This window comes from Vitis riparia, chromosome 1 (assembly GCF_004353265.1).
Source record: "Vitis riparia cultivar Riparia Gloire de Montpellier isolate 1030 chromosome 1, EGFV_Vit.rip_1.0, whole genome shotgun sequence".
NCBI lineage: Eukaryota > Viridiplantae > Streptophyta > Magnoliopsida > Vitales > Vitaceae > Vitis > Vitis riparia.
Genome location: NC_048431.1, coordinates 3,911,902 through 3,936,125, shown reverse-complemented (window position 1 = coordinate 3,936,125; position 24,224 = coordinate 3,911,902). Strand labels below are relative to the sequence as shown.

Below are 24,224 nucleotides of genomic sequence, written 5' to 3'. Positions count from 1 at the left end.
CGCCCACGGGAAAGCGTAAACCCGAGTGCACCGAATGAGGGGAGGTCAATTAATGGACCCTAAAATTGAGATAAGATCAAATCAGGAACCCTAAGCCGTGGCGGAACACATTTCCGACATGCAGAAAAGGAGCCAAAACGGCCAAACAGAAAATACCAAATTTGGGGAAGAATACAAAATGAAAAAGGAGAGGGGGGCAGGGGTGGTAAATAAGTGGAAAAGGAGGGGGGAGGGAATAGTATTACGTGTTTCTTTTTCATGGCAAAGTTGGCGGCCTATAAATAAGGGGTGGAGACGGTGGTGCGAGAGAACGTACTGGACAGTTTAAGCATAGGGTGTAGTGCATTGGCGCACTGTCTCTCTCTAGGTGTTTGGAGAAATTCCTGAGAGAAATTAGGGAATGAGTGTTTCTTTCAAGATTTACAGGCAGGGGAAGAGGTACATGCCCAAGCAGCTACTAATGGACGACGACAAAGACGCTGAAAGTCGTGGCTCTCAGACTGACGACCAGAAGAAGGAGAATGTGACTGGGGTATATATATAGTGTTTTGCTTCTTTTCTTCTTTGTATAATCTTTATATATATATTTCTGGTTATCTTTGTGTTTGGGCTCTCTCTGATTATTAACACCAAGCAGCTACCCATGAATGAGGACAAAGACGCTGAAAGTAGTAGCTCTCAGACTGACGACCAGCAGAAGGAGACTGAGACTGGGGTATAAATATATTGTTTTCTTTCTTCTTTACTTCTTTGTTTAATCTTTATTTATTTTTCTGGTTATCTTTCTTTCTGGTTTCTGTTTGGGTTCTCTCTGATTATTAACACCATGCAGGTTGGTGTATATTTATGTCTGCGTGTTTGTTCTTCTTTTTTGCCATCAGTTTGTGGGTGTTTCTCTGAAGGGTTTTTCTCTTGTTTTGCATGGTGAAGTTTCAACGGTTCTTTTTTTATTTTATTTTATTTTTTTATGGTGATTCTTGGTGTTTCTGATAATTCGTTTTTCAGCTCCTTTGATTCATAGAGGTAGTCACTTTAGAATTTAGATGGTAATTTGCATGAACATTTTTTGGTTATAGGTATAGTTCATTGCATCTTGGGAGTTTTCTTGATACGTTCTTTAAGTAAAATATTTTTTTGCTCTCTGTAAATTTATCAACAGATGATTAATCAGATATTTGTTAATTTTTTTTAAAAAAATTAATCGATTATTGTTCCTTGTTATAGATGGTGCTTACAAATTCATGTGTTATCATAAATTTTTATTTTGCCTTAGGATAAGCAAAGTTGATATTAGAGGCTTTTATTTGATAACGAGACTTTTCTTTCATTTTCTGGCATTTATTAATTGCATGTGTGCACCATAGGTCTACCAAAGGCCAGTACAAATCTCACCACCGCTAAAAAATTGATCACATTATTTGTGTTTTTCTGCAATGCGGGATCTGTAAATCCACAAGGATAACAAATTTAGCTGGGATCATGCTTTCGAACCAAGATCCCTGGTTCAATTTTGTCCATTACCATTAGCTCGATCTTTTGCCGACAATGAGCTTGCATATCATTTTTTTTGGCACTTTATAAATCGCATATGCGCACTATAAGTTCACTAAGAGCCTCATGCAGATCCAAGAAATTAGCTATCAAAATAATGGTACTCGCATGGTACCGCATGGTACTCGCATGGTATCGCACAATCATATATATGGTTTTTCCTAATCCTACAAAGCGAAGCTAGTGGGTTTCTTTTGTTAAAAATGGAACCCTCAAGTTCAAATGGTAACTAAATTGATTCGGCTCATCACCTTAGAACCTTTGTTGAATAAAATTAACTCAAGCTTTTATGTGTCCAAATGAATGATTGACGAATTGAGCTCTTATAAGTATGAGATGCATTGATTTCAATATGTATTGTAAATAGTATTCTGACGTTTTATATTGTCAGTCAATCATATGTATGCTCATTGTATGATAGAGTAGCTCATTTGACCCATATGCTCAAGTCACACAATATAGTGTTTTTTTAACTAATCAATTGGGCATACAGGCCAAGTGATCCGAAATTTGAATAAAAAATTCTATCTTCTAAAATTTTGTCCTTTCAAGAAAAATAGTTCTGTAAGGTTTTTTTTCAGACATTTAAGGTTTAAATAAATACAACTCTTGTTTATATGTTGTTTCTTGATATCGAGTTTTTTTAGGTATGTTTTTCCTTTTCTACAATAATTGATATTTCACTTTCTACAAATCTTCAAATCTGATTCCATATCTTTCAGTCTTTGTACAAGGGAAAGAAAACACAAGTTTAAAGGGGTTTTGAGACTTTACTTAGTTTTGTTATTTAAAGTGAATTTTCTTAGCTTTTACATTATGGGACATTTTTTTTTCTTTGGTGGGCATTATGGTTCATTTTGTTGCTTGAATTGGTATGATCATAATGTTTGATGAATTTTGTTGTTGATGAATTATATATATATAGTAATAAATGACACATTTTATGGGTTGAAAATTATTGTTTAAAAGTCTGTAAACCAATAATGTTTCCATGAAAGGCTCAAACTTGCAACTCGGGACTTTGAGGCGATCTGTATGTGCCTCTTGCAAATAATTGAAAACTCATCCATTTGCAACAAAAATAAGATTTGCAGCACCTTTTATGATTTGACCAGGACTAATAGGCAATTAGTATCTTATCATGGGTTTTAGCACTGTTCATAATCTTTCTCATGCATGTTATAGATAATTGGAGAGTCCAGTCTAATCTGTACATAATTCAAGTAGTATTGAGATAGAATTCACAGAACAACTGTTTTGATGCAGGCTAACTTTGTTGAAGTAGGAGATATAGTTGCAGATCATTCAATTGTAGCTGCCAAGCCCAAACCTGGGGTCCAGCCACTTCCTGAAGGTAATAGAATGCACAAGTGTGTTAATAATTGATTCATCCCTGATGGTTTTTTCTATTTTACTTTTGCAGATCTTGAGGTGTCTTTTGCACTAAACCTGTTCCCAGATGGCTTTTCTGTTGGAAAAGCTGCTGAGGTTAGCAATTGTACATGAAACTTCCTTTAATTTGACTTTAGCATATGCATATTTAAAAGGAAGTGTTTTTGCAGTTGCTCAATGATGTACCTAAGATGTTGCATCCTTATGATAGGGCATCCGATAAACTTTTCTCTGTAAGTATATATCCATATCTCTTTTGAGCATGATATGGTTATAATGTGTTGGTGGATAAGCTGGAGGTGCAACCTCATAACACTAAAAGGCATGGGTTCTGATTGCATATAAAGTCCTATGCCTTCATATGTCAATCAATTTGGACACTCATAGAAAGAATTTTTTACTTCCTGTTTTTAGAAAAAAAATGTATTGTGGCGGTTTGCTTTGCTATTGGAGGCTATTCTATGTTGCTTTCACACATGTATCTGAACTGGAGGGTTTCTGTGTTCAAGATGCTGTGTGTGACTGTGTGTCAACAAAACATTGAAACCCACTAATGTGGTTTTTCAAATCTTCCTTGCAGTAATAAAATATTATTGATGGACATCTAGCTTTCTTTGGACTGTTCCCTGCTGAGCCACAATTAGGTTTTGTTAAAGAATGTATTAGATTTGAAGAGGCTGTGTTTCATAATTCAGCCACTGAATTTGAACATAAGAGTTTTATCTGCAGCATTTGCAACAGAAATTAATGATGATCCTGGACTTTGCATGTCAGATCAAGAGTGCTTATAAGGTCATGAAAATAAAACAACTTCACAAAATTTTGAATATATTCTTATATGAGGCATCTGAATACTGGATGTATTCAGTTTGTTTTCTTTTCTTAAGTATATTATATTTCCAATTATTAGTTTATCTATCAAAATTTTCCTTGTTTTGAGAGTAAATGGAAGATTTGATTGTTGATTCTTGTGTTTCTTTTGTGCATGTTATTCGTGTTAGGCAATTGAGCATGGGTATTTACCTGGAGATTTTTTTGATGACCTGCCATGCAAATATGTCAATGGAGCTCTTCTGTGTGAGGTGAGGTACCAACTACAGTTTTCCTTCTTTATTTTCCCTAATTCAACAAAGAGAGTATCCATGTGGAGCTCCATATAATATTTTTTTTGTGTCAAATGTAGACTGCAACCTAGCGGTTTATATTTGTATTTATTGAAACAAACCAGAAAATGTTATGTTTTGTTTGTCTTACATTCTTCATTTGATTGTTCAATCTGTAATATAGAAATTTTACTAGCTTGTTTCCACATACTTGTTTGTCCATGTAGTTGTCATAGAGTTGACCAACCTTGACTTTACCCATCTTGCTTCAAGGTTGTGCCCCTGAAACTCTTAATTTGCTCAGATTTATGATGAATGCATGGTTCTAAGTCAAGATCAGCTTGTCCCCATTGGAATATGCTCAAGGAGCCAGACTGGTCTCAGAAAACTCTGAAGCTGAAAAGTGTTTGAACTATGCCAGCACAACAACTTAAGAGTTGACCTGTCAATTTCTAAAGACATGTAGAAACATTGAAATGATTTCTCTTCCATGAAACATTCTAGCATTTTTGCAGATATTTTTGTGCCATAATGGGGGCCTGCAGGATTTACTTTTATATGTTACAGCTTATGCCAACCAATAGAGATAATTGCCATGCAGATTCGAGATTTTCGTAATTGTTTGGTCCAGATGGAAGATAGTACTTTTCATGTGGAAAAATCTCCAATTGTTCAGAAAGCTCTCTTAAAGATGTCCATGGAGAATGTTATTAAGGATATATCATCAATGTCAGATGATTCTTGGACTTACAAAGATCATTTGGTCAGTACACTTGATCAGTAAGCTTCTGCAGGATTTCTTGCTTTTGTCCAAGCATGTTCCCTAATATTATTATCTTGGTGCTTTTCATGTTTCAGGAAGTTGAGTCCCGCATTCTTAAGGCTATGCAACCTGATCTTAGTTTGAATCCAAAGCAGGACATCTTTAGTGGAGAATCCATGACTAAAAAGGTGCTACTGTGGGCATAAATTCAAATAATGTTGAGTGATAAGATCCTCTAAATTTCAAAGAAGTTCAAAATACATGGAACTTATTCAAAGAGTCCATAACCATCTCTGTTATCATTTATATTTCTCTAAAAAATATTGTTATCATTATGAAAAAAACACAAAATTAATTGTTAATTATGAATTATCGCAAATAATTTGAATTGACAACGTCAGGTTCTACTTTTCCACATGCAATGCTTATCTAACAATCAAATCTTCATAGATTCTTTTATTGACATTCCAACCTTTTATGATTTGATTTTTTTTCTTCTGATTATTTTCAGTTTCTGGATTGCTCTAGCAGTAAATATCACCTGCATGATTCATATCTTTCCAAGCTAGCATAATAAAATTTTTATTGAAATGTTTACTAGTTCTCAACATGTGTTGCAGCTCAATTTGGAAATTCCATGGAACTCAAAAAAGAGGAAGCTGATTGATACATCAGAAACCGGCCCAGAGTCCAGTATTGCACCTGCATCTGGGGTTGGTGATACCCAGAATGATGAGTCCCCCCCAAGTCTAGCATTTCAAGATGGAGGAGCATCATATTCCCAGAAGACCATCCCAAGCTCTAATCCTCATTTAGAAGAGAACAATACTTTGCAAGAGGCCATGTTACCAAAACAATATGTTATTAACCATCCTAGCAGTCCAAGAGAACCCGGTACCTTGGTTCTCAGTGAGAAGGACAGATGCAAAAAACAAACCCAAGGGCCCATCCTCAAGAAACCCAAGGAAGAGCCAGTGGAATTTTCTCCGCACCAGCTTTCAGTAAGCCAATCTGAAACCATTCTTGCACCAGAAACACAGCAGAAGGAGAAACAATTATGGCAGAGTTGTGATTCTGAAAAAATTCTAAATGAAAGACTTCATGGAGAAAAGCAGTCCTCTCTGAAAATGAAAGATGGTCAGCAGGTAAATCTTGAAGGTATCCCAAAGTTGCAATCTGGAGTACTTGCACATCCAGTGAAACAAGAATCTGAAAGCAGTAAGATTCCCAGGTCAGATATTAGACATAATGACCAGAAATCACAGATGCACCAGTTGTCCTCAGTGTCAAAGATCAATGATCCTGCTAATTCAATCCAGCCGAATGATATGGGTAAGCCTTTTGCACATGAGAGGATACATTTGCAGAAGCCTCTGGTTTCTACTGCTGTTGGAAGTGCATCTGTGAATGTGAGTTCTAGTCATAGAGATTCTTTGTTGAGAGAGTCGTCTGTACTTGGAAAGCGAAAGTTAAATTCCCATCCTGAAGGCTTGAGTATGAATATACTTGAATCTCTTCCAAGCATCAGAAATATGAATTCAGTCGACACAAGTAGCTGTCCAGTGGGGAATTCTTCCTCACCATGGCCTTTAGGAACTAAAGAGGACCCTCTTCTTAAGAGGTTTTCAAAAATCGAAATGGTAACACAGAGGTGCGATTCAAGTTATGGTCACATCTGATGTGCAGACGCCTTCTCTTTGTGTGATTTTGCAGATTTCTGATGTACAATATTACTCTTTCATGCATTCAGGTATGGACTGCATTATAGGAAACGAAAAGTGGACAAGTTTTTGGACAAGAAACCAATTTTTAAGACTTCACTGGTTTCTTACCACTTAGATTCTGAGGATAACAACTTGAGAGCTGGTAATACTGATGGTGTCTTACAGATGCGGACATTAAATTTTGTGCGTCCATCTCATTTTTATAAAGGTACATAAGGAGAGGCTTCTCTTCCCCAGTGATGCTAATCTTTCTCTTCATAACTGTTTTATATCCCATTCCTAACCCTTTTTTTTATCCCATCTCAGGTAATGAGGCTTCTGTTGATGTTAGTGAGACTCAGACCAAACTGGTCTTATCAAAGAAGCTCAAGGAGGGAACAGTGGAAGGACGGGTGCTGTATGGACAAGGGGAAGTGATTGATTCCACTGATTTTCCCTTAGAATCAACATTTGTAAGCACAGTGAGTTCTTCAACATTTTCAGTTGTGTCATTTTCCTTTTTCATGATGTTTGAATCATGGCATTCCATTTGATTTCTTAAATGAGGTTTTAAAATATATCTACCTTTCTTATAATCATACAAATCTGATTTTATTTCCATTTGAATGGTCCAATAGTTATTTACAAATGAGCTTCTTTTTGTCAAAACTCCTGAATTATGCCATATAAATTTTGCATGATAAACACGGTTCTGCCCCTCTCAGATTTATGCTTAAAAAAGGGATTTTATCATCTTTTTTTTTTAATCCTTGCCGGCTTTGGAGGATGTTACATGGTTTTTTCCCTCATCCAATTCCCTTAATTTTGATTTCTTATACAAAAACATGTTCTGAATTCAAATTTCATTGCTGTTGCCTCATATCTTTCAATGGAAATAAATTTAGAAAGAGATGTGGATATTGGGCAATGCCTGGATTACAATGACTGTAATGTTGGAACACTATATGATTGAATATATCCTTATTTTAGATAAATAATCTATATATATCAATATATTTTCTGGAAAAAATATTGAACAAATAAGGGAGCCAATACAATGTCAGAAAATTATAATATCATTACACAATTTGTTTAATCAAGCATCAATCTTTTTTATGCTGTCATAGTTGCTTTATGTGGCTCTGAACAAAGTCTATGATCTAAATCGTCTATCTGGTTTTGATTGTATTGACAGTTGTGATATGCATTTTGCAGCATGAGATAGACAAATTTGCTGCTCAGTTTGTTTCACTGGTAGGTTTACGTGCTTTTTTTTTTATAAACAAAAGAGAGTTCTTGGATTTCTTTCCTGCATTATGTGATATTCTCTTCATGTCTAGATGGCACGTGAAGGATTCTTTTTAGCTGGTGATAAGACAGAATCTTCTCCTGGCAGTACTGAGCAGGGCTCTAGCAGTCAACCGCCAAGTGTTAGTAGTTGTGGTACTCCAGCTGTTGGAACAGTTATGCCACCTTCCCCAACCCCTGTCCCAGGGAAAACTCCTTACATGTTCAGTTCCTTGACCAGAAGCATGCAAACCCCTAAACCCAGGCAATTACCATCTCAAGATTTTCTAACTGGTGGCCACTTGCAACAGCAAAGTGTTAATATCAGTGGTGCTACTTCAGCAACTGGGACAGTGGAGCCACCTTCCCCAACTCTAATCCCAGGGCAGTCTGCTTACATGTTCAGTTCTGTAACCAGCAGCATGCCAGTCCTTAACCCCAGTCAATTACCATCTCAAAATTTTCTCACAGGAGCCCATTTGCTCCCTTCTAGAAACATTCAGTCAGCTCTGCAGCCCTCAGCCAATTATTCATCCAATCCACTGCTCAACAATGCTGCACAAGTCAGTCCCTTGCAGTTGCATTGGCAGCAGATTATCAATAATAGTGTCCGGTTACAGTTTCAGATGCAACAAAGAGAACGCCAGCAACAGCAACTTATGCAGAGCAACATTATGATGAGAGGACTGCCTGCTGCATCTAGTAATTTGGGCATGACGCATCTGGGTGTTGGTATCCAGGGGTCTAGAAATACTGATCTTGGTTACTTAAGTAATTTCATGGACATTGGGGGTCCATCATCAGTGTCCATGGGAGGACATGTCCCCAGATTTGGAAATTTGGGTCAGGTTAATAATCTTGGCAGCAATATTTTGGGTTTCAATGGAAGTAGTCAGATTCATGGTGGGATTTCTGAACCTTCAGATGCTGCTCTTGCACGGATGATGGTAGCACAAAGTCAACAGAGACCACTGCTGAGAGGAGTTCCAGTCCAGAGCAATGCTGGTCTAGCAATAATTGAGAGATCAACCGATGGCATGGCCAGACAGCCACCAAGAATCCATACAAATAGTAGTAGGATGGCAATGCATCCACCTATTCTTCCTGATCAAGTAGCTTATAACATGTCCAATCAGCAACTGCAGATGATTCATAGAAATGCCAGGATGATGCCAATGCACCCACCACTTGTTCCGGAGATAGTACATAATTTTTTGTGCCAGCAGCCACCATCAGCGCAAATACATCAACAACTACATATTACACAACTGCAGCTGCAATACCAGAGAATGAACCCACCATTCCCGGGCCAGTCTAGTTTGCAAGAACATAGCCATCAGCTTCAAATGAATCCGCGGCTGCAAGTACGTGCAGGCAACCCAGCTGTTGCTCCAGAAAGCGTTGAGCTGAGCTTCCCACATGTTGGGTCTGGGGGTGGTAGCAATGAGAGCTCAACCATGGCGGCTTCTGATGAGTCGGGAGATATCAGTAGTGAGGTCAATACTGGTGGGATACGAGAATGAGGCTTATCAGCAGGAAGATCCCAAGAGGGAGTGTGAATATCAGAGACAGAGATAGGTATAGAGTCATTTTACTTTCCCTGCTTATATAATGAAAAAGCAAAAGTAGATTAGATATACCGGCTCTCATGTTAGCGTTTTGTTTCATGGGGTTGTTTTAGATACTGTAGTGTAGTGAATGTGCAAAGGCAGTGTGTTGTTTGTTGTCATGTGCGCAGTTAGATCGAACTTGTCTCCCAGATTACAATGGAACAGTGTTTTTAATGTATGGGAATTTGAGGACAAACCGTTGAGATGATATAGACAGGTTGAGGTAGTTAAAGCAGTTAAAACCGTTATAAAAAGTGATTTGTGAGGAAAAAAAACAACAGTTAAAAAGTTGTTGGGATAAAACGACAAAACGTCGGGGTATCCTGTCAGACCGTTAAAGTCGTTGACGTGAAGAATTATCTAAGGATTAAAAGACATTAAAATGATATAACACAAAGTCCAACTTTTAATTTTGTTCCATTTGACTCCATCTTCAATTCATCCGCAGAGTTTGCGTTGGACTTTATGTAATTGAAATTCTTTAAAATAATAAACTTTATAGTTTTTGTAAATTTGAATTAAATTACTTCAAGATGATTGAGAAGGGAGTGGAACTTTGGGGAGTTCAAGATATTAAAATTATAGAAGAAAGTAGTTGAAATGATAGGGTGAAACCATTGAGATGATGTAAATAGTCTAGAATAGTTAAAGAAATTTGATAAATTGCTAAAACATTTGATTAAATCAATGATAAATACAAAACTAACAAAATAATGAATTTTTCCAAAAGGTTTTTTTTTTCTTCCTACTATAAAGTTTGAATAAGTGTTGTTGCAATTCGGGATTTGAGCGGTCTGGGGCCACCACGACTTCTCTCTTTTTGAGAATCAATACATCTCTTATCAATATATGAACATCTATTTCTTAAGCATAAGTTTAGGTTCGGCTTCAATGAAAAAAAAAATGGAGTACCTAACAATGCATCTTCTTATGCTAAAAACTAGGAGATCACTTCTTTCATTATGGGGTGACAAAGGAATAGTACCATTATAACTTTTTTTTTTTTTTCATGCTTTTCCTAAAGGTTTGGTGCCATATTTGTTAAATAATGTAATTACAAAATGATTTTATACTTTTACCATTGTAACTTTTTTTTGGTTGATGAATTGTTGAATATTAGTGTATTCCATGAAAATAGGGATCACATTGACTAACTAACCAGGTGGTGAATGTATGATTTGGTTAACAGTTTTAACTCGTATTAGTTCATGATAATTACCATTTCTAAAGTTTGAGATACATAATGCAAATTACGGTGAGACCTATTCTCATCGTCTAATGTGTTGAAAGAGATAAGTTTCATTAACTACATTTATAATTAAAGGGTGTTTTAAGGTTGAGGTTAGTAGCAACTATTTTAAAAAATAAAAATAAATGTAATTTTGATTTAAATAATAAAAATAAAATATTTGAAAAAAAATTATAGAGGTTGAAGATAGTAAGGAATTACAATTGTTAAAATTTAAAGTAAGATGTTTTAATTTCTTTGAATTATCTTTATAAAATTGAATTTACACGTAAATCCGAATAATAAAGACCATATGGTCCATATCAAACAAGAAATATAGGGACACGCTCTTTCCCGTTACATATGCAAAAACTTTAACCCTAAAATCTTCAAACAGAACTTGCTTTTTTTTTGCATCTGGGCCGTCCACGTCACCACGGTCCCACCTAACGTAAATCCTATCTGTTATGGACAGTCCAGATGTAACTCGAAGCATGAAAATGCGCCACCGAATACACCAGACCGAACCCTAACCTGCAACAAACAGAAACTATTAACTATTATATTATCTTCTTCTTCTCTCAGAAACCCTAATTTCGACTCTCTCGCTCTACTTTCTCTCTCCAAAACCATGTCCGTGGATGCCTCTGTGGAGCGAAGAACAGAGCCTGAGAACCGCAACGGTGATGGAAACGGCGTCGTTGCACCGAGCTCGACTCACAGGCTCCGGTTGAACCCGAACACCAATCACGAGCCGGACAACTACGAGGACCTTCAATTGGAGTTTAGTCCTTTGCTTTTCAGCTCTCTGGAGCAGTACTTGCCTCCCTTCATGTTGAATGCGCGACGTGATGTTAAGGTTCAGTACATGAGGGATATTCTGCTTCGGTACTCGAATGAGGCTGAACGGAATCGAGTGAGTGTTCTTATGGCATTTTTCTTTCTGAAAACAAACGGTGGATTTGAGTTCTGTTTGGTGATTGTTCGTGGAAATGTGTTTGTTTAAGTTTGTAACCTGTTTTAAGGGTTTCGAATTGAAGTTGGTTTGGTTGCTCAGAGGACGGAGGATAAGAAAGGGAAATAATTTTTCTTTTTCCCATCTTATACGTATGTTGATTTGACGAGAGAACGGGGAATTTTTGGCTTTGTTTTTATGTCTCAATTTATAGAAAATCTAAGACCCAGAATTTTGTTTCCTATTATTTTCTTGCACTTTCTCAGCAACCGAGCGTGGGTTTGGATCGCAGTTTGGTTGCAGATACACTGAGGTGGTGGAAAAGGGAAAGGAAACTCAAAATGAAATACTGAACTCGATAATTCAATAAGCGTGGATTTGATGTGATGCATCGAAATAATGTCTCCGCATGCAAGTCCAAAAACTTTTCTTTTCTGTAACAATCTCTATTTGGTGATGTTGACCTAGGGTAGTTGTGCTGCCTAAAACTTCATATCTTTGCCCCGTTTATATTCTATAATTTTCTTGGCAACTAATAATGCCTTTGTGGGAATTTCCCCTTTTCAATTCTGATACTCTTAATCATTTTCCAATCTAATTCCTAGTCTACTGTGGGAATTTCTTTCAACGCTTCTTCTAGCTACTGTCTTGCTTCTAATGGATAAAGGATCTTGCTATTTAAATTTAAAAAAATGCTCTTCATTGTGTCTGATAAATATGCATAAAGTAAAGAGCGTTGTTATGACTAGTTGTGGGATTCTTTTACTTTCCTTTATATGCAGTGGCATAGATGCATAAACTACCTACAGCCCTTTTCGTTTGGTAACTAATTAGTGTAAGTTACTGGTACATGTGAACGGATGAGGAATAATGACATGCAGCATGATGGATGGCACTTGCTTTTCCATTTAACTGAAAGTCTTCTTATCTATAATTTACCTGAAACAATTTTTGATCCTTTTTTTTTGACTCTTTCATTTTAACAGGTTCAGAAGCAGAGAGAATACCGGCAGAAGATTATGTCGAGATATCAGGTATCTTCCATGAATTTTTAATTGAGAGTTCTCAAACTTAGAGCTAGTGTAATAATTTTTATTGCTTTAGTGGTGATGCTAAAGGAAGCATGTCATCCAAAAGAAATTCGGTGGTAACAGTTTATGCCACAAGAATTTGTATTATTTTGTGAGTTTCAATACCTTTGAACTGTCCTTGGTATTTTAATGGAGCAGTGCTCTAGTAGGTGGAAACATTCTCAACAACTTGAAGGATAATGCTTAAAGGCAGGAGGAGTTAGTTACATGCTCAATAATAGGCTTGGATGAAATCCCAAGATATGAGATTTCAGAATTAAAAAGGCTTCTATCTTTTTGTCTCTTTGAATTCAAGTGTCTCATATTTGAAGGAGACCGAAAGAGAAAAACTCTCTTCTTTTTTTATATAGTCAACCTTACTAAGATCACATGAATGTATTGTACATATCAAGAGGCTTCTATCTTTTTGTCTCTTTGAATTCAAGTGTCTCATATTTGAAAGAGACAGAACGAGAATTAGCAATACCCAAAGATGGACTTTACCTATGAGATTTAGTTTAGTTTTCTTTCTTTCTTTCTTTTTTTATTTTTTTTTATTTTATGTAACCCGCTTGAGAAGCAATATAAAATGAGAAAAACTCTCCTTTTTTTATATAGTCAACCTTACTAAGATCACATGAATGGATTGTATATATCATTCATTCTTATCTATTCCCTAATAGAGTTCCTTTCCTTGAATGAGGGGAAAATAATTACCATTTTGATCAAATTGAGGGAAGTATAGGGAAGAGGGGGAAATAATTACCAATTAGCTTGCACTCTTTATCAGTAACACAGAATAGGGGTGAAGACATGCTGTTTCTATGTTTAGTCATATTGATACCCTTAATTGGTGTGAGAACAGGAAAGTGAAGACATGCCTTGCAAGTGTCTATGTTATAGGAATTAAGAAATGCCAGAGTAAGATTAAAGCTTGATCTCTGTTGAACTGTTCATATTTTCCTTTTCTGCATATATTATGAACATAAATCCCCCTATTAGCTTCCACATATTTTACATAAATCCCTGTATTAGCTTCTACATATTTTCCCCTTCCTTTACTTGTTCTTTCCTCTTTGCAGCCTCTTCATAGGGAGCTCTATGCCATGAATGCTGAGAAGTTCTTTGTCCCCTCCTTTCTAGAAGCAATAAAAAATAATACAGAGGAGGGTTTTAGGAGTATAATATCCGAAAGCTCTCCTGGAGTTTATACTTTTGAGATGCTTCAACCATGTTTCTGTGAAATGTTGATGTCAGAGGTATCATCTTTCTTCTTCCCACCTGGCATGTTAATTCTACTCTTTCCCTGTGGTTTAGCTTTTATGTTTCCTTATCAGGCTCTGATTGCTTAGGTAGAAAATTTTGAGAAATGGGTCTATGACACAAAATTCAGAATCATGCGACCAAATACGATGAATAAATATGGTGTTGTTCTTGATGATTTTGGCCTGGAAACCATGCTTGACAAGTTGATGGATAGCTTTATACGTCCTCTATCTAGAGGTAATATCTTTCTTTTATTTATGTTAGGAATATAAATGCAATGCAAAACAGTCAATTGATGGCATGGACTTCTCATACTGTGGTTGGATTTTTCTTTCCTTTTTTGGCCGCAGTTTTCTTTCCTGACTTTGGTGGATCCACTCTGGATTCTCATCATGGTTTTGTGGTTGAATATGGAATGGATAGGGATCTGGACCTGGGTAGGTGCTTTTTCCTTTTTTGTTAATTTTTATACATGCTCCAGTATGAACATCAAGATCAAAACAATCTTAATGCTGCATGGAAACTGGAAAAGATTATAGAGGGAGGCAAAGTTGTCCTGATTCCTGACGTCCATTGCACTTGAAACAAGACAATGGAAAAATGATCCTGAAATTTTCTGTAACAAAAACTTTTACACCACAAACAACAGACCTTGGAAGAAGAGACAGAGAAGTTCTTTCCAATGCAAACTCCTAAATCCCCTTGCATACATAGCAAAAATTTCAAGGGTTCTTTTATACAACTTAACTTAAAGATGGGATATGTGTTTTTTTTTTTTTTTTTTTTTTTTTTTTGATAAGTAAATGAGATATGCATTAAAAAAGGCTAATCGCCACAAAGCATACAGGGAGTATACAAAACGGCAAACGCCTCAAAAAGAGAAAAGGACCAAAGAGAACAACCTCCCCTTAAGTGGAAGCTATCCACTCCAAAAAACCTATAAGGGAGACATACTCCTCACCTAAATACACTTTGGCCCAATTCCACAAATTACAGACAAAAGAATTCTTTAGTTTCTGAATATTCAACTCACCCCCCCTAAAGGCTAACCTATTCCTCTCCTTCCAAACCGTCCAAAAAATACATAACGGAATGGATTTCCAAATCTGTTTCCTTTTCTTCCCTACGAATGAGCCCCTCCAAGAGATAAGAGTCTCCTTTACAGTTTCTGGGAGGACCCACTTAACATCTATCAACCCAAAAATAATGTCCCATAGGGCTCTAGTCACTATACAGTGTAAAAGAATATGATTTACATTCTCTTCTGCACAACCACACAAAAAACAACAGTTTGGGAGTTGCACCCCTCTTAACTGTAGTCTATCCAGAGTAAGCACCTTCCCCCATGTAGCCTCCCACGCAAAAAAACATACTTTGGTTGGCACCCTATCCACCCATATTCTCCTTGCGGGAAATATTGTGGCATTAGGCTTGTCTAGCAGCCTGTACGCTTCTTTGACTCTGAACAAACCCTTTCTTCCCTGTTTCCACATAACTGAATCATCCTCCCTGGAGGGCCTATGACTCCTCAAAGTATGAAGCAGCTCCCCAACCATATCCAACTCCCAATCATTGAAGTCTCTCACAAAGACAAGATTCCAATCTCCTTGACCCGAATCCTGATCCCACATCTCCTCAATCGTAGCATCTCTATTCACAGCAAGGACAAAGAGATGATTGAAACATTGGGACAACGGAGTGTCAGTGCACCAACTATCTTTCCAAAATTTGATTTTGGAGCCCTTTCCAACTATAAAAGCCAAGTTTTCCCAGCACCAATCCGCTTCTTTCATAATCTCCTTCCAGACCCCTACTCCAACCGCCCCAATAGCCCTCTTTGACCTCCAACCATAAACCTCTTGCCCATATTTCGAAATGATTACTTGTTTCCAAAGATAATCCTTTTCACAAGCAAACCGCCAAATCCACTTGCCCAGCAGGGCTCTATTCAAGGTGGCTATTCTCCTTATTCCTAGCCCTCCCTTGTGTTTTTCTGTACAGACCGCATCCCATTTAACCAAGTGGACTTTTCCCTCCAAGTTTCCTCCCCCCCATAGGAAATCTCTTTGGGTTTTCTCCACTCTCTTAGCAACAGACTTCGGCATTCGGAAAATAGACATTTGGTAAATTGGCATGCTAGCCAAAGTACTTTTTATGAGAGTGATCCTCCCCTCTTTGGAGATGTACTGTCTTTTCCACAACGCAAGTCTCCTCCTGACCCTCTCCTCTACTCCATCCCACATAGAAGAGGCCCTAGCTGGAACCCCTAGGGGAAGGCCCAAATACTGAGAGGGCAAAGACCCCACCCTGCACCCTAACTCAGCTGCCACCTCAAGAATATCCTCCACCTCTCCAACTGGAATAATCTCGCTTTTGGCTAGGTTGATTCGAAGACCCGAAGCCGCTTCAAACCAAAAAAGTATCCAGCTTAGGTGAGAAACTTGCTCTTTGTTTGCCTCACAAAACACAATCGTGTCATCTGCAAAGAATAGGTGGGAAATATTCAAGGAGGTCCTACTACCACCCCGAATGATGCATCCTGAAAGATATCCCCCCTCCACCGCTCTCCGTATAAGGACGTCCAGAACCTCCATTCCCATAACAAAAAGGTAAGGAGATAGAGGATCCCCCTGACGAAGTCCTCTAGTACTAGGGAAGAACCCAGCTGGCACTCCATTGACAAGAATTGAGAATTTGGCAGAAGACACGCAGCTCCACATCCATCCCACCCACTTGGTCCCAAATCCCATTTTTTGGAGGACTTTCATTAAGAAATTCCAATTGATACTGTCATAAGCCTTTTCAATATCCAATTTGCAAATAAGGCCCTTCTCTTTTCTCTTCTGCCACGAGTCTATCACCTCATTAGCAATTAAGGACGCATCCAAAATTTGTCTTCCCATTACAAAGGCATTCTGAGCATTAGAGACCACCTTGCCAATCACTTTTTTGAGCCTATTAGCTAAAACTTTGGCCAAAAGTTTATAGAGCCCCCCCAACAGGCTGATAGGCCTAAAGTCTCCAAGATCCTCAGCCCCGCTTTTCTTAGGTATTAACACCATGAAAGTGTGATTAAGGCTCCTAACAAAGGAATTATGCTCATGAAATTCCTTAAACATCTCCATGATCTCCTCTTTGGCAAAATCCCAAACATTTTGCCAAAAGGCTACAGTGAAACCATCCGGGCCTGGGGCTTTGTCCCCATTCATCTCCATCAGTGCCGAGTGAATCTCATTCTCTGCAAATGGGATTTCCAGACTCTCTGCTTCTTGCTGGCTGATGCACCCCACCTGAACTCTACCAATATCCGCATGCCAGCCCATATCTTCAGTGAGCAACTGCTGAAACGAGTTCACCACTCCTTCTCTCACCTCTTGTTCCTCTTCTAGCCACTCCCCATTAATCTTAATTCTGTCCATAGCGTTGGTTCTTCGATGGGCACTAGCCATTCTATGGAAAAACCCCGTATTTCTATCCCCCTCCCTTAACCAAATCTCCCTTGACTGCTGTCTCCAATGAGCTTCCTCCAACAAGACCCATTTCTTAAAGGAATCTTTAGCTTCCTTTTTTAACTCAGCTTCCTCCATAGTCAAGATTCTCTCATTTTCCACCCGATCCCAAAAATCAACTTGTTGCAAGGCTGAGGCTTTATTAGTTTCCAGCCTCCCAAATACCTCTTTGTTCCACTCCTTCAACTTCTTTTTAATTTCTTTCAATTTAACAGCCAGCCTATAGCTAGCACTGCCCCTGATATCAATTCCCTGCCACCAGTTTCTAACAATATCATTAAACCCCTCAACCTTCAGCCACATGTTTTCGAATCTAAACGGGGTTGGACCTCTTCTTATTCCACCCCCCTCCAACACAATCGGAAAATGATCAGAAATTGGCCGAGACAACCTGCCCTGAGTGACTCCACTAAATTGATCCAGCCAGCTTGGGGAAACTAAAAATCTGTCTAGTCTCGCCCACGCCTGATTATTGAGCCCCCCACTCCATGTGAACTCGCCCCCCTGAAGGGGCAGGTCCACCAGCTCAAGATCATCCACAGTCTCTGCAAATCTCCGCATGGCTGAGCTGATTCTTCTCTGGCTGCTCCTTTCTTGCTGAAACAGGGTGATGTTAAAGTCCCCACCGAGACACCAGGGGTCCTCCCAAAGGCCTCGTATTGCCCCAAGTTCTTCCCACATACCCTCCCTTTCCACTTTGGTAAAGGGACCATACACTCCCGTAAAAACCCAAATAGCTCCATTTTCTATGGTCTTGAATCTACAAGACAAAGAAAACTGACCCTCCTCCCAATCCAAGATATCCAAAACCCGCTTGTCCCAACATATCAGAATGCCACCCGCAGCCCCCTCCGCATTTAGAGCTCTCCAGTCTAAGAATCTCCCTGAACCCAAACTTCTCACAATACCCTCCGTCATCACCTGAATCTTGGTTTCCTGAAAACACATTAGATCCACCCTCTGTTTCCTTATATAATTCTTGATAATTTTCCTCTTAGAGCTGTCATTAGCTCCCCTCACATTCCAACTTATGATCTTCAGCTTCATTGGGAAACTATCAGCTGATTCCCTTTGCCCTGAGAAGGTCCTTTCTGCTTAATCCCCCCCTCATAATTAACAGAGCATTCCAGCCTCTTTAGCTCCCTTTCAAACTTGGACTTTTCCAAAAGCTCTTTGCTGTGAATCTTCTCTCGCCTCTTTCTGATTTTAATCAGAAAATTCAATATCTCCTTTTCCAACCCCTCCGTAGAGAATCCCAAGAATTGACTAAATCTTGCTAGGCTACATTCCTCCCATAATTCCTCTTTGTCACTTTCGGTGCCTTGAGAACCAGAGACTCCAGTATTCCCCTCCCTGCCCCTAATCTTGTCCCTGGTTATGTTGTCCTCTCCCAACTTCCATGATTCAGTTTCAGTCTCCACATTCCCCTCATAAACTGTTAACCAAGTTGTCATGTCCCCCCTTAATTCCTCCACAACTCCCCCTGGGCGATCGAAAGACTCCCCCTCCGGAGCCCGATCAGAATTAGAAAAGAGAAGAAGAGAAGCACCCATAGCCTGTTGATCTTTAGGATAAAACGGGGCATACCTTTTAGCTTCCTCTTCCAACTCTTGATCAGTCTTTGATAAATTCTCATTCCTCTGTCCCCTTCTAGGCTCCCCTGGCATCCAGCTCGTCAAGGGGTCCTCTGAAATGGGTCCTTTTCTAGAACTAAAACAACCCAGAAGACCATCCTTCTTTGACGGAACATTAGGCTCTTCCTTACCAGGCCTTCCACCTCACTCTCCTGATAGCAGCCCAAATCAACAGCCCAATTACTTGGGCCTGCCTCTGCATCACCAGCCACCTTCAATTTGTTTTTTAACTTTTGGCCCAAAGGCCCATCTGTTTTGGACAGTCCAACCTCTTTCTGCACTTCATTAAGGCCCATACTTGGGTCACACATAAACGGCCCAACCACTCCATCTGGGCAGACCCCATCTCCCATTACCGGGCCATGGATCAGGGTCCTGGGCCCTAGACCCGGCCCATTCTCCTGCAAAGCACTCCCATCAGCTGGCAGAGGCAGTTCCTCGTTGCCCACAACTACCAATTCCTTCCCCACGCGCTTCCCCACGCGTGAAAGCAACTCACCCCTAACCTCAGTTCTTCTACTGATGTCCGACGCAGAGGATAGCCTTCTCACCATCGGCCTAACCTCCCACCACAATGCCACAGTGTATACCTCTTCCTCAACCTCGATTTCTAACATGCTTGGTCTAAAATCTCCTCTGATTTTAACCAAAATTCTGGCCCATTGAATCTCCCCCATCGACCTGGTGCGCTCGTCAAAATCTACAAATCCCCCACACACCTCTCCTATTTTCTTCAAAACCCCCGGGCTCCAAAGCGAAATTGGAAGACCGAAGATTTTAACCCAAGCTTCCTGTTCCTCTCCTTCTCGTCCCGACATCCCATCTTTGGATTCCATGGAACCAGCCCTAAATGGACTCCTCCCATCAGTCTACTCCCCGAGGAGACCACTCGGTGAGCCTCACTGAGATCTTCAAACTCCAGCAGGGCCTTACCTCGTTCCAGCATGGCCAGCCCTAGCTTGCCTTTTAGGCCCCAAGACTTTGCCCAGAGACTTCCCAACCTCTCCAGATCGTCTTCTTCCCTTTTATTGGACCAACTCGCGACAAGACATTGCTCCAACTTCTGTAGATTGCCCGCAATCTCCCCCTTAGAGACCTTCATCCTGACTGCGTTTACGCCATCCCGATTTGATCCCGTAACTGCTTCTACAAATGATTTCGCCGGAGAAAAATTTCCAGCAGTCCTTACCTCCTGCAACTCTGTCCTTCTACCCACTCTCTCTTCCATTTGGTGTACCATCTCCGCCATAGCCTTCCATCCGCTTTTATCTCTCCTTCCTCTCGGTAAGAAGATGCAATACCATTTTCGTTCCAGATCCGTAACCCCCAGCCTTAGGAAACCCCCGATCTGTTGAACCCCCGAACCAACGTAAACATTTTGCCTCTATCTTTCCACTCCTTTACCCATCTCCCTTCTTTCTCGTCTCGTATACAATGATCTAAGCCCTCCTTAAAGAGCCCTAGGCTTTCCAGCCCTAATCGAACCCAAGACTCTACCCCCCGCTTCTTCTCCACGATGCGAATCTGGTTTTTCCCTTTCTTAATCTCCAGGGCAAGCTCGAAGGTCTTGGATTCCACCGTGAAGCTTCGCGTCCAGCTCGCCTCGCCGTTCTCATCGTCGTCGCCGGCACACGCGCTCTCACGCTCCCTCGCTCCCGCTCTCTCTCTCTCTCTCTCTCTCTCTCGCTCTCTCTCTCCCATCAGAACTCTTTAAAGATGGGATATGTGTTGATAATAGAAGAATAGAGTGTCTCCTAAAGGGTATGAAAAGAGACAATCAACTAGTATTTCTTTGCATTCAAGGTATAATTAACTGGATTTTATAGCTTTCTTGTACACTGGAGTTCAAATTACTTACCTTTAAAAGTTTGAATTACATGAAGAAGGACCTCTACATCCGTCAGTCATTGTAGTTTTGTTTTGAGGTTTCTATAATCATTATTTAAAATAGAATTCTGACTTTATTTTCTTGCTATTGTCTCAAAATTCTAGAAATGAAACATGTGGCTTTTTCAGCTTTTGAAAAAAACTAAATAACTTTACATTTGTAGGTTTTCATGTTGATGATTCAGAAGTCTCTTTAAATGTTTGCTTGGGTCAGCAATTTTCTGGTGGAGAATTGTTCTTTCGAGGCATTCGATGTGATAAACATGTAAATACAGAAGCACGAGCAGAGGTACACTGCCCTTAAATATTTTATATTAATGCAGTATGCCTTTACACTCACAAGCATACAGAGATACATGGGAGAGTCTGGACAAGTATGCGTATACATTTTTCCATTGAAGTCATTCTTCCATAGGATTGCTTCTATGCACTCCTTTAACTATTTTAAAGGGGACATATGGTTCAATTTGGCCAATCCCAGTGTCATATCTTGGCACGAAGTAAGCGCCTGACTTAAAAACTTAAGTGCAGTATCTACACAGAGGGTGTTTTGCTGAACCTGTGAGGTTGGCAGCCTCAAGGACAAGTGATGTAAAAAGCTAGGAATGCTGCTGCTAGATGTGTATCTCAAGGATTAGGCCTTGCTATGTAGCATGGAAATTTTACTTCCATCATTTTCTTTGGAAGATCATTTTACTCCAATTCTTCATATTTGTCAGCCTAGGCTCTAGGCATAGTTGTTGAAGGTGTGTTTTAGGCATGCCTAGCCCCAAGGAGCAACCAATCCCTAGCTATAGCGTCTTGCTTGCCAAGGCACACACTTTGTCTATTTTTTTAGCATTTTTATTCTTTTAAATTCCTGATTGTATGTTTAAATTTTTCATATTTGTGTTAGTTTTTTGTTGGATATTTCTTTTAAATGCTTGGAATATTGAATTTGTTGTTGCTTGCATTGAATTTTAGATCATATTTTACAAAATTAATATGCATCCTAGGTTGTGCCTCACTTTGCTCAGGCATGTATCTTGGGTCATGCCTTGCGCCTTTCAAAATTATGGGTCATGCTCCTGAAGTCACCTATCTCATTTGGCCTAAGAATTGGGCAACACTGTGCATGGATGTCTTCAGCATTATGTGCTTGGTTCTTTGACATGTTAGGCACCATGTGCTAGTATCTGGCAAATCATACAACTGCCTGTACAGACCAGTGTAACTCAAGGATAACGCCATTGGCATGCAAGCCCCCTTAGTGTTTATTCAATTAAGCATGACCCTTATTTATCTGAGATACATTAAGGTGGGAAGATGGGTGTTATTTATATGCCTTCTTGGTTGAGGACCCTCCATGGTGCTGCCTTATACATGCATAGGCTTTGATCGCTGTGGCATGTGAAACACTCTTGGTTGGGAAAGTTTCTACTGGATGCGCTGAGGATATATTACACTATTCTCAAGCTCTTTCTGTTAGCTATGTGGTACTTGGGAATGTCTATTTTGATATGCAAAACTGTATTATGCTAGTCTCAGGTAAGGTGAGAGTTAGGTTGGCTCATGGTGCTGTTCAAAAAATGGCTGGCTAAGTACTAAGCCCAAAACATGGTTCCTAGTTGATTGTTCTAAATGGTTATTTATATTTGGTTGGTTATTCTAAATAATTATTTATATATGTTACTCTATTGGTTCAAGCTGCATGAGTTATATACTCAGTTATAGACATGTTATGGTTCTCTGCTAACAGTCACTGTAAATTGTGGAAGACACTAATTGAGGCTTTGCTGGGTTTATTCTTAGGAAATTTTAGATTATTACCATGTTCCAGGACATGCAGTTCTTCATTGTGGTCGTCATCGTCATGGTGCTAGAGCCACAACATCTGGGCATAGGATGAACTTACTATTGTGGTGCAGAAGGTATATTTGTCCTCCTTTTCTTTTAGGGTAAATATATAAAACTTAGGTTAAAATTTCTGATAGTGCCACTGCATCTCAACCATTTTTTTGAAATATTACTACTCTCTCCCTTCTGTGGTTGGAGAACAGCATGACTGACTGAGTCACCCCTCTTCAATGAGGTAGATTGTTTCTTGCCATTTGGAATCCAGGGCTGTTTGTTGAGGTTAATCAATGAATAAACAGTTTCTCATTTTGTCACATTTGAAATTTGTATGCTGTTTGTCATGGTGTATGATGCTTATATTTGAAATATCATTTTATTGGCCGGTCAATGTGCGATCGTGACCCTGAACTTATTCTAAAATCTTATGCATTTGTTGAAAACACGAGGAAGCACCCAAACGAAGAAAGATGGGGGTGTGATAAAAAATCTCCAGAATTATGAGGCCGTTCAATGTACTTTATTTGGAATCCCAAGAGTTTCTTGGATTTGGAATAACATATATCACAGGGGTTTATTAAACATCTAATGCTGTTTTCTGTTTGCTCAAATTGCATTTCGAATCTTTTTTCAGTGCAGTCTTTAGGGAGCTGAAGAAATATCAGAAAGATTTCTCTAGTTGGTGTGCAGTGTGCCAACATGAGAAGAAAGAGAGGCAGCGTGTAGCAGTTGCCACCACCAAACTGGTATAGTGCAACATTGATCATAGAAAGTAACGCTTGAAACCTTAGCATTTTACTAAGTAAATTACATTCTGCAATGTTTACATTCCTCAGGAATTACTGAAGAGGGATGGAAATCCTGCTCCATGAGCTGATGAATGTGCAATTTTTGGTTAGGAAATTGTAAAGTAGTGCAATTCTCGTCCCATCAACAGATTGAAACATTCTTTTTCAGTAATATATCGAAAGGTTTGAAGGCTTTCCATTTGTAATGTGCTTCATTCCCTGTGCAAGATAGCTGTACATTCAAATAGGTTGGCCAACTTAGCATCTGGCCTGAAATTTCACCTTACCATTTTGAGGATCCCCTTTTAAACTATATATTGTACTTATGAATAAATGGTCATTTCAGCTGATTGAAATAGTTTCTTTGCAAACTTATTTGTCAGTGGTGTGCTACTGGATCTATATAGCATTTTGGTTGGCTTTATTGTGGAAACTGCCTGGAATAAACTTGAAACATTTTGCCTCTCAATCATGTGGAAAGCTAGAAATCTCATTAAATAATCAGGAAAAGATGCTCGTACTTCAAGATCTGGCTCAGTTGGCAGAGGAGGCAAAGGCATGTAGGGTAGAAAAACGGTTGATTTGGAAAATGTTTTATTATTTTTATTTTCTAAAAATAGTTTTTAATTTTTTTTTCTTTTCTTG

At 39.1% G+C, this 24,224-nt stretch overlaps 2 protein-coding genes across 7 annotated transcripts; both read left to right on the top strand.

Moving 5' to 3' along the window:
- Positions 1-311: 311 nt before the first annotated feature.
- LOC117912631 (protein PHYTOCHROME-DEPENDENT LATE-FLOWERING-like) lies at positions 312-9,617 on the top strand. Of its 3 annotated transcripts, none has more exons than XM_034827322.1 (14): positions 312-532; positions 638-715; positions 2,818-2,905; positions 2,975-3,039; positions 3,114-3,176; positions 3,673-3,735; positions 3,945-4,025; positions 4,648-4,809; positions 4,905-4,997; positions 5,430-6,460; positions 6,560-6,741; positions 6,840-6,985; positions 7,728-7,766; positions 7,853-9,617. In XM_034827322.1, the coding sequence occupies exons 1-14, from the start codon at positions 401-403 to the stop codon at positions 9,320-9,322; spliced, it is 3,693 nt and encodes a 1,230-aa protein (XP_034683213.1). In that variant the 5' UTR covers positions 312-400; the 3' UTR covers positions 9,323-9,617. The 3 variants fall into 3 exon arrangements, with proteins under 3 accessions (XP_034683213.1, XP_034683207.1, XP_034683220.1); XM_034827316.1 differs by having other exon boundaries at positions 6,840-6,994; XM_034827329.1 differs by lacking the exon at positions 3,673-3,735 and having other exon boundaries at positions 313-532; positions 6,840-6,994.
- A 1,532-nt stretch (positions 9,618-11,149) lies between these two features.
- On the top strand, positions 11,150-23,954 carry LOC117923923 (2-oxoglutarate and iron-dependent oxygenase domain-containing protein CP2-like). Of its 4 annotated transcripts, XM_034842422.1 has the most exons (9): positions 11,154-11,553; positions 12,579-12,626; positions 13,745-13,921; positions 14,015-14,165; positions 14,279-14,365; positions 21,123-21,247; positions 22,750-22,868; positions 23,426-23,537; positions 23,628-23,954. In XM_034842422.1, the coding sequence occupies exons 1-9, from the start codon at positions 11,269-11,271 to the stop codon at positions 23,661-23,663; spliced, it is 1,140 nt and encodes a 379-aa protein (XP_034698313.1). In that variant the 5' UTR covers positions 11,154-11,268; the 3' UTR covers positions 23,664-23,954. The 4 variants fall into 4 exon arrangements, with proteins under 4 accessions (XP_034698336.1, XP_034698322.1, XP_034698327.1 ...); XM_034842445.1 differs by lacking the exon at positions 23,628-23,954 and having other exon boundaries at positions 11,150-11,553; positions 22,760-22,868; positions 23,431-23,515; XM_034842431.1 differs by lacking the exon at positions 23,628-23,954 and having other exon boundaries at positions 11,151-11,553; positions 23,431-23,523.
- The last annotated feature ends 270 nt before the right edge of the window (positions 23,955-24,224 follow it).

Excerpts from the sequence above, each read along its gene's own strand:
- LOC117923923 (XM_034842422.1), top strand. The coding sequence starts at position 11,269 with ATGTCCGTGGATGCCTCTGTGGAGCGAAGAACAGAGCCTGAGAACCGC. Across the intron at positions 14,166-14,278 it reads TATACGTCCTCTATCTAGAG|TTTTCTTTCCTGACTTTGGT; the intron begins GTAATATCTTTC and ends TTTTGGCCGCAG. Across the intron at positions 23,538-23,627 it reads CAGTTGCCACCACCAAACTG|GAATTACTGAAGAGGGATGG; the intron begins GTATAGTGCAAC and ends TACATTCCTCAG.
- LOC117912631 (XM_034827316.1), top strand. The coding sequence starts at position 401 with ATGAGTGTTTCTTTCAAGATTTACAGGCAGGGGAAGAGGTACATGCCC. Across the intron at positions 533-637 it reads AGAAGGAGAATGTGACTGGG|CTACCCATGAATGAGGACAA; the intron begins GTATATATATAG and ends AACACCAAGCAG. Across the intron at positions 4,998-5,429 it reads GAGAATCCATGACTAAAAAG|CTCAATTTGGAAATTCCATG; the intron begins GTGCTACTGTGG and ends CATGTGTTGCAG.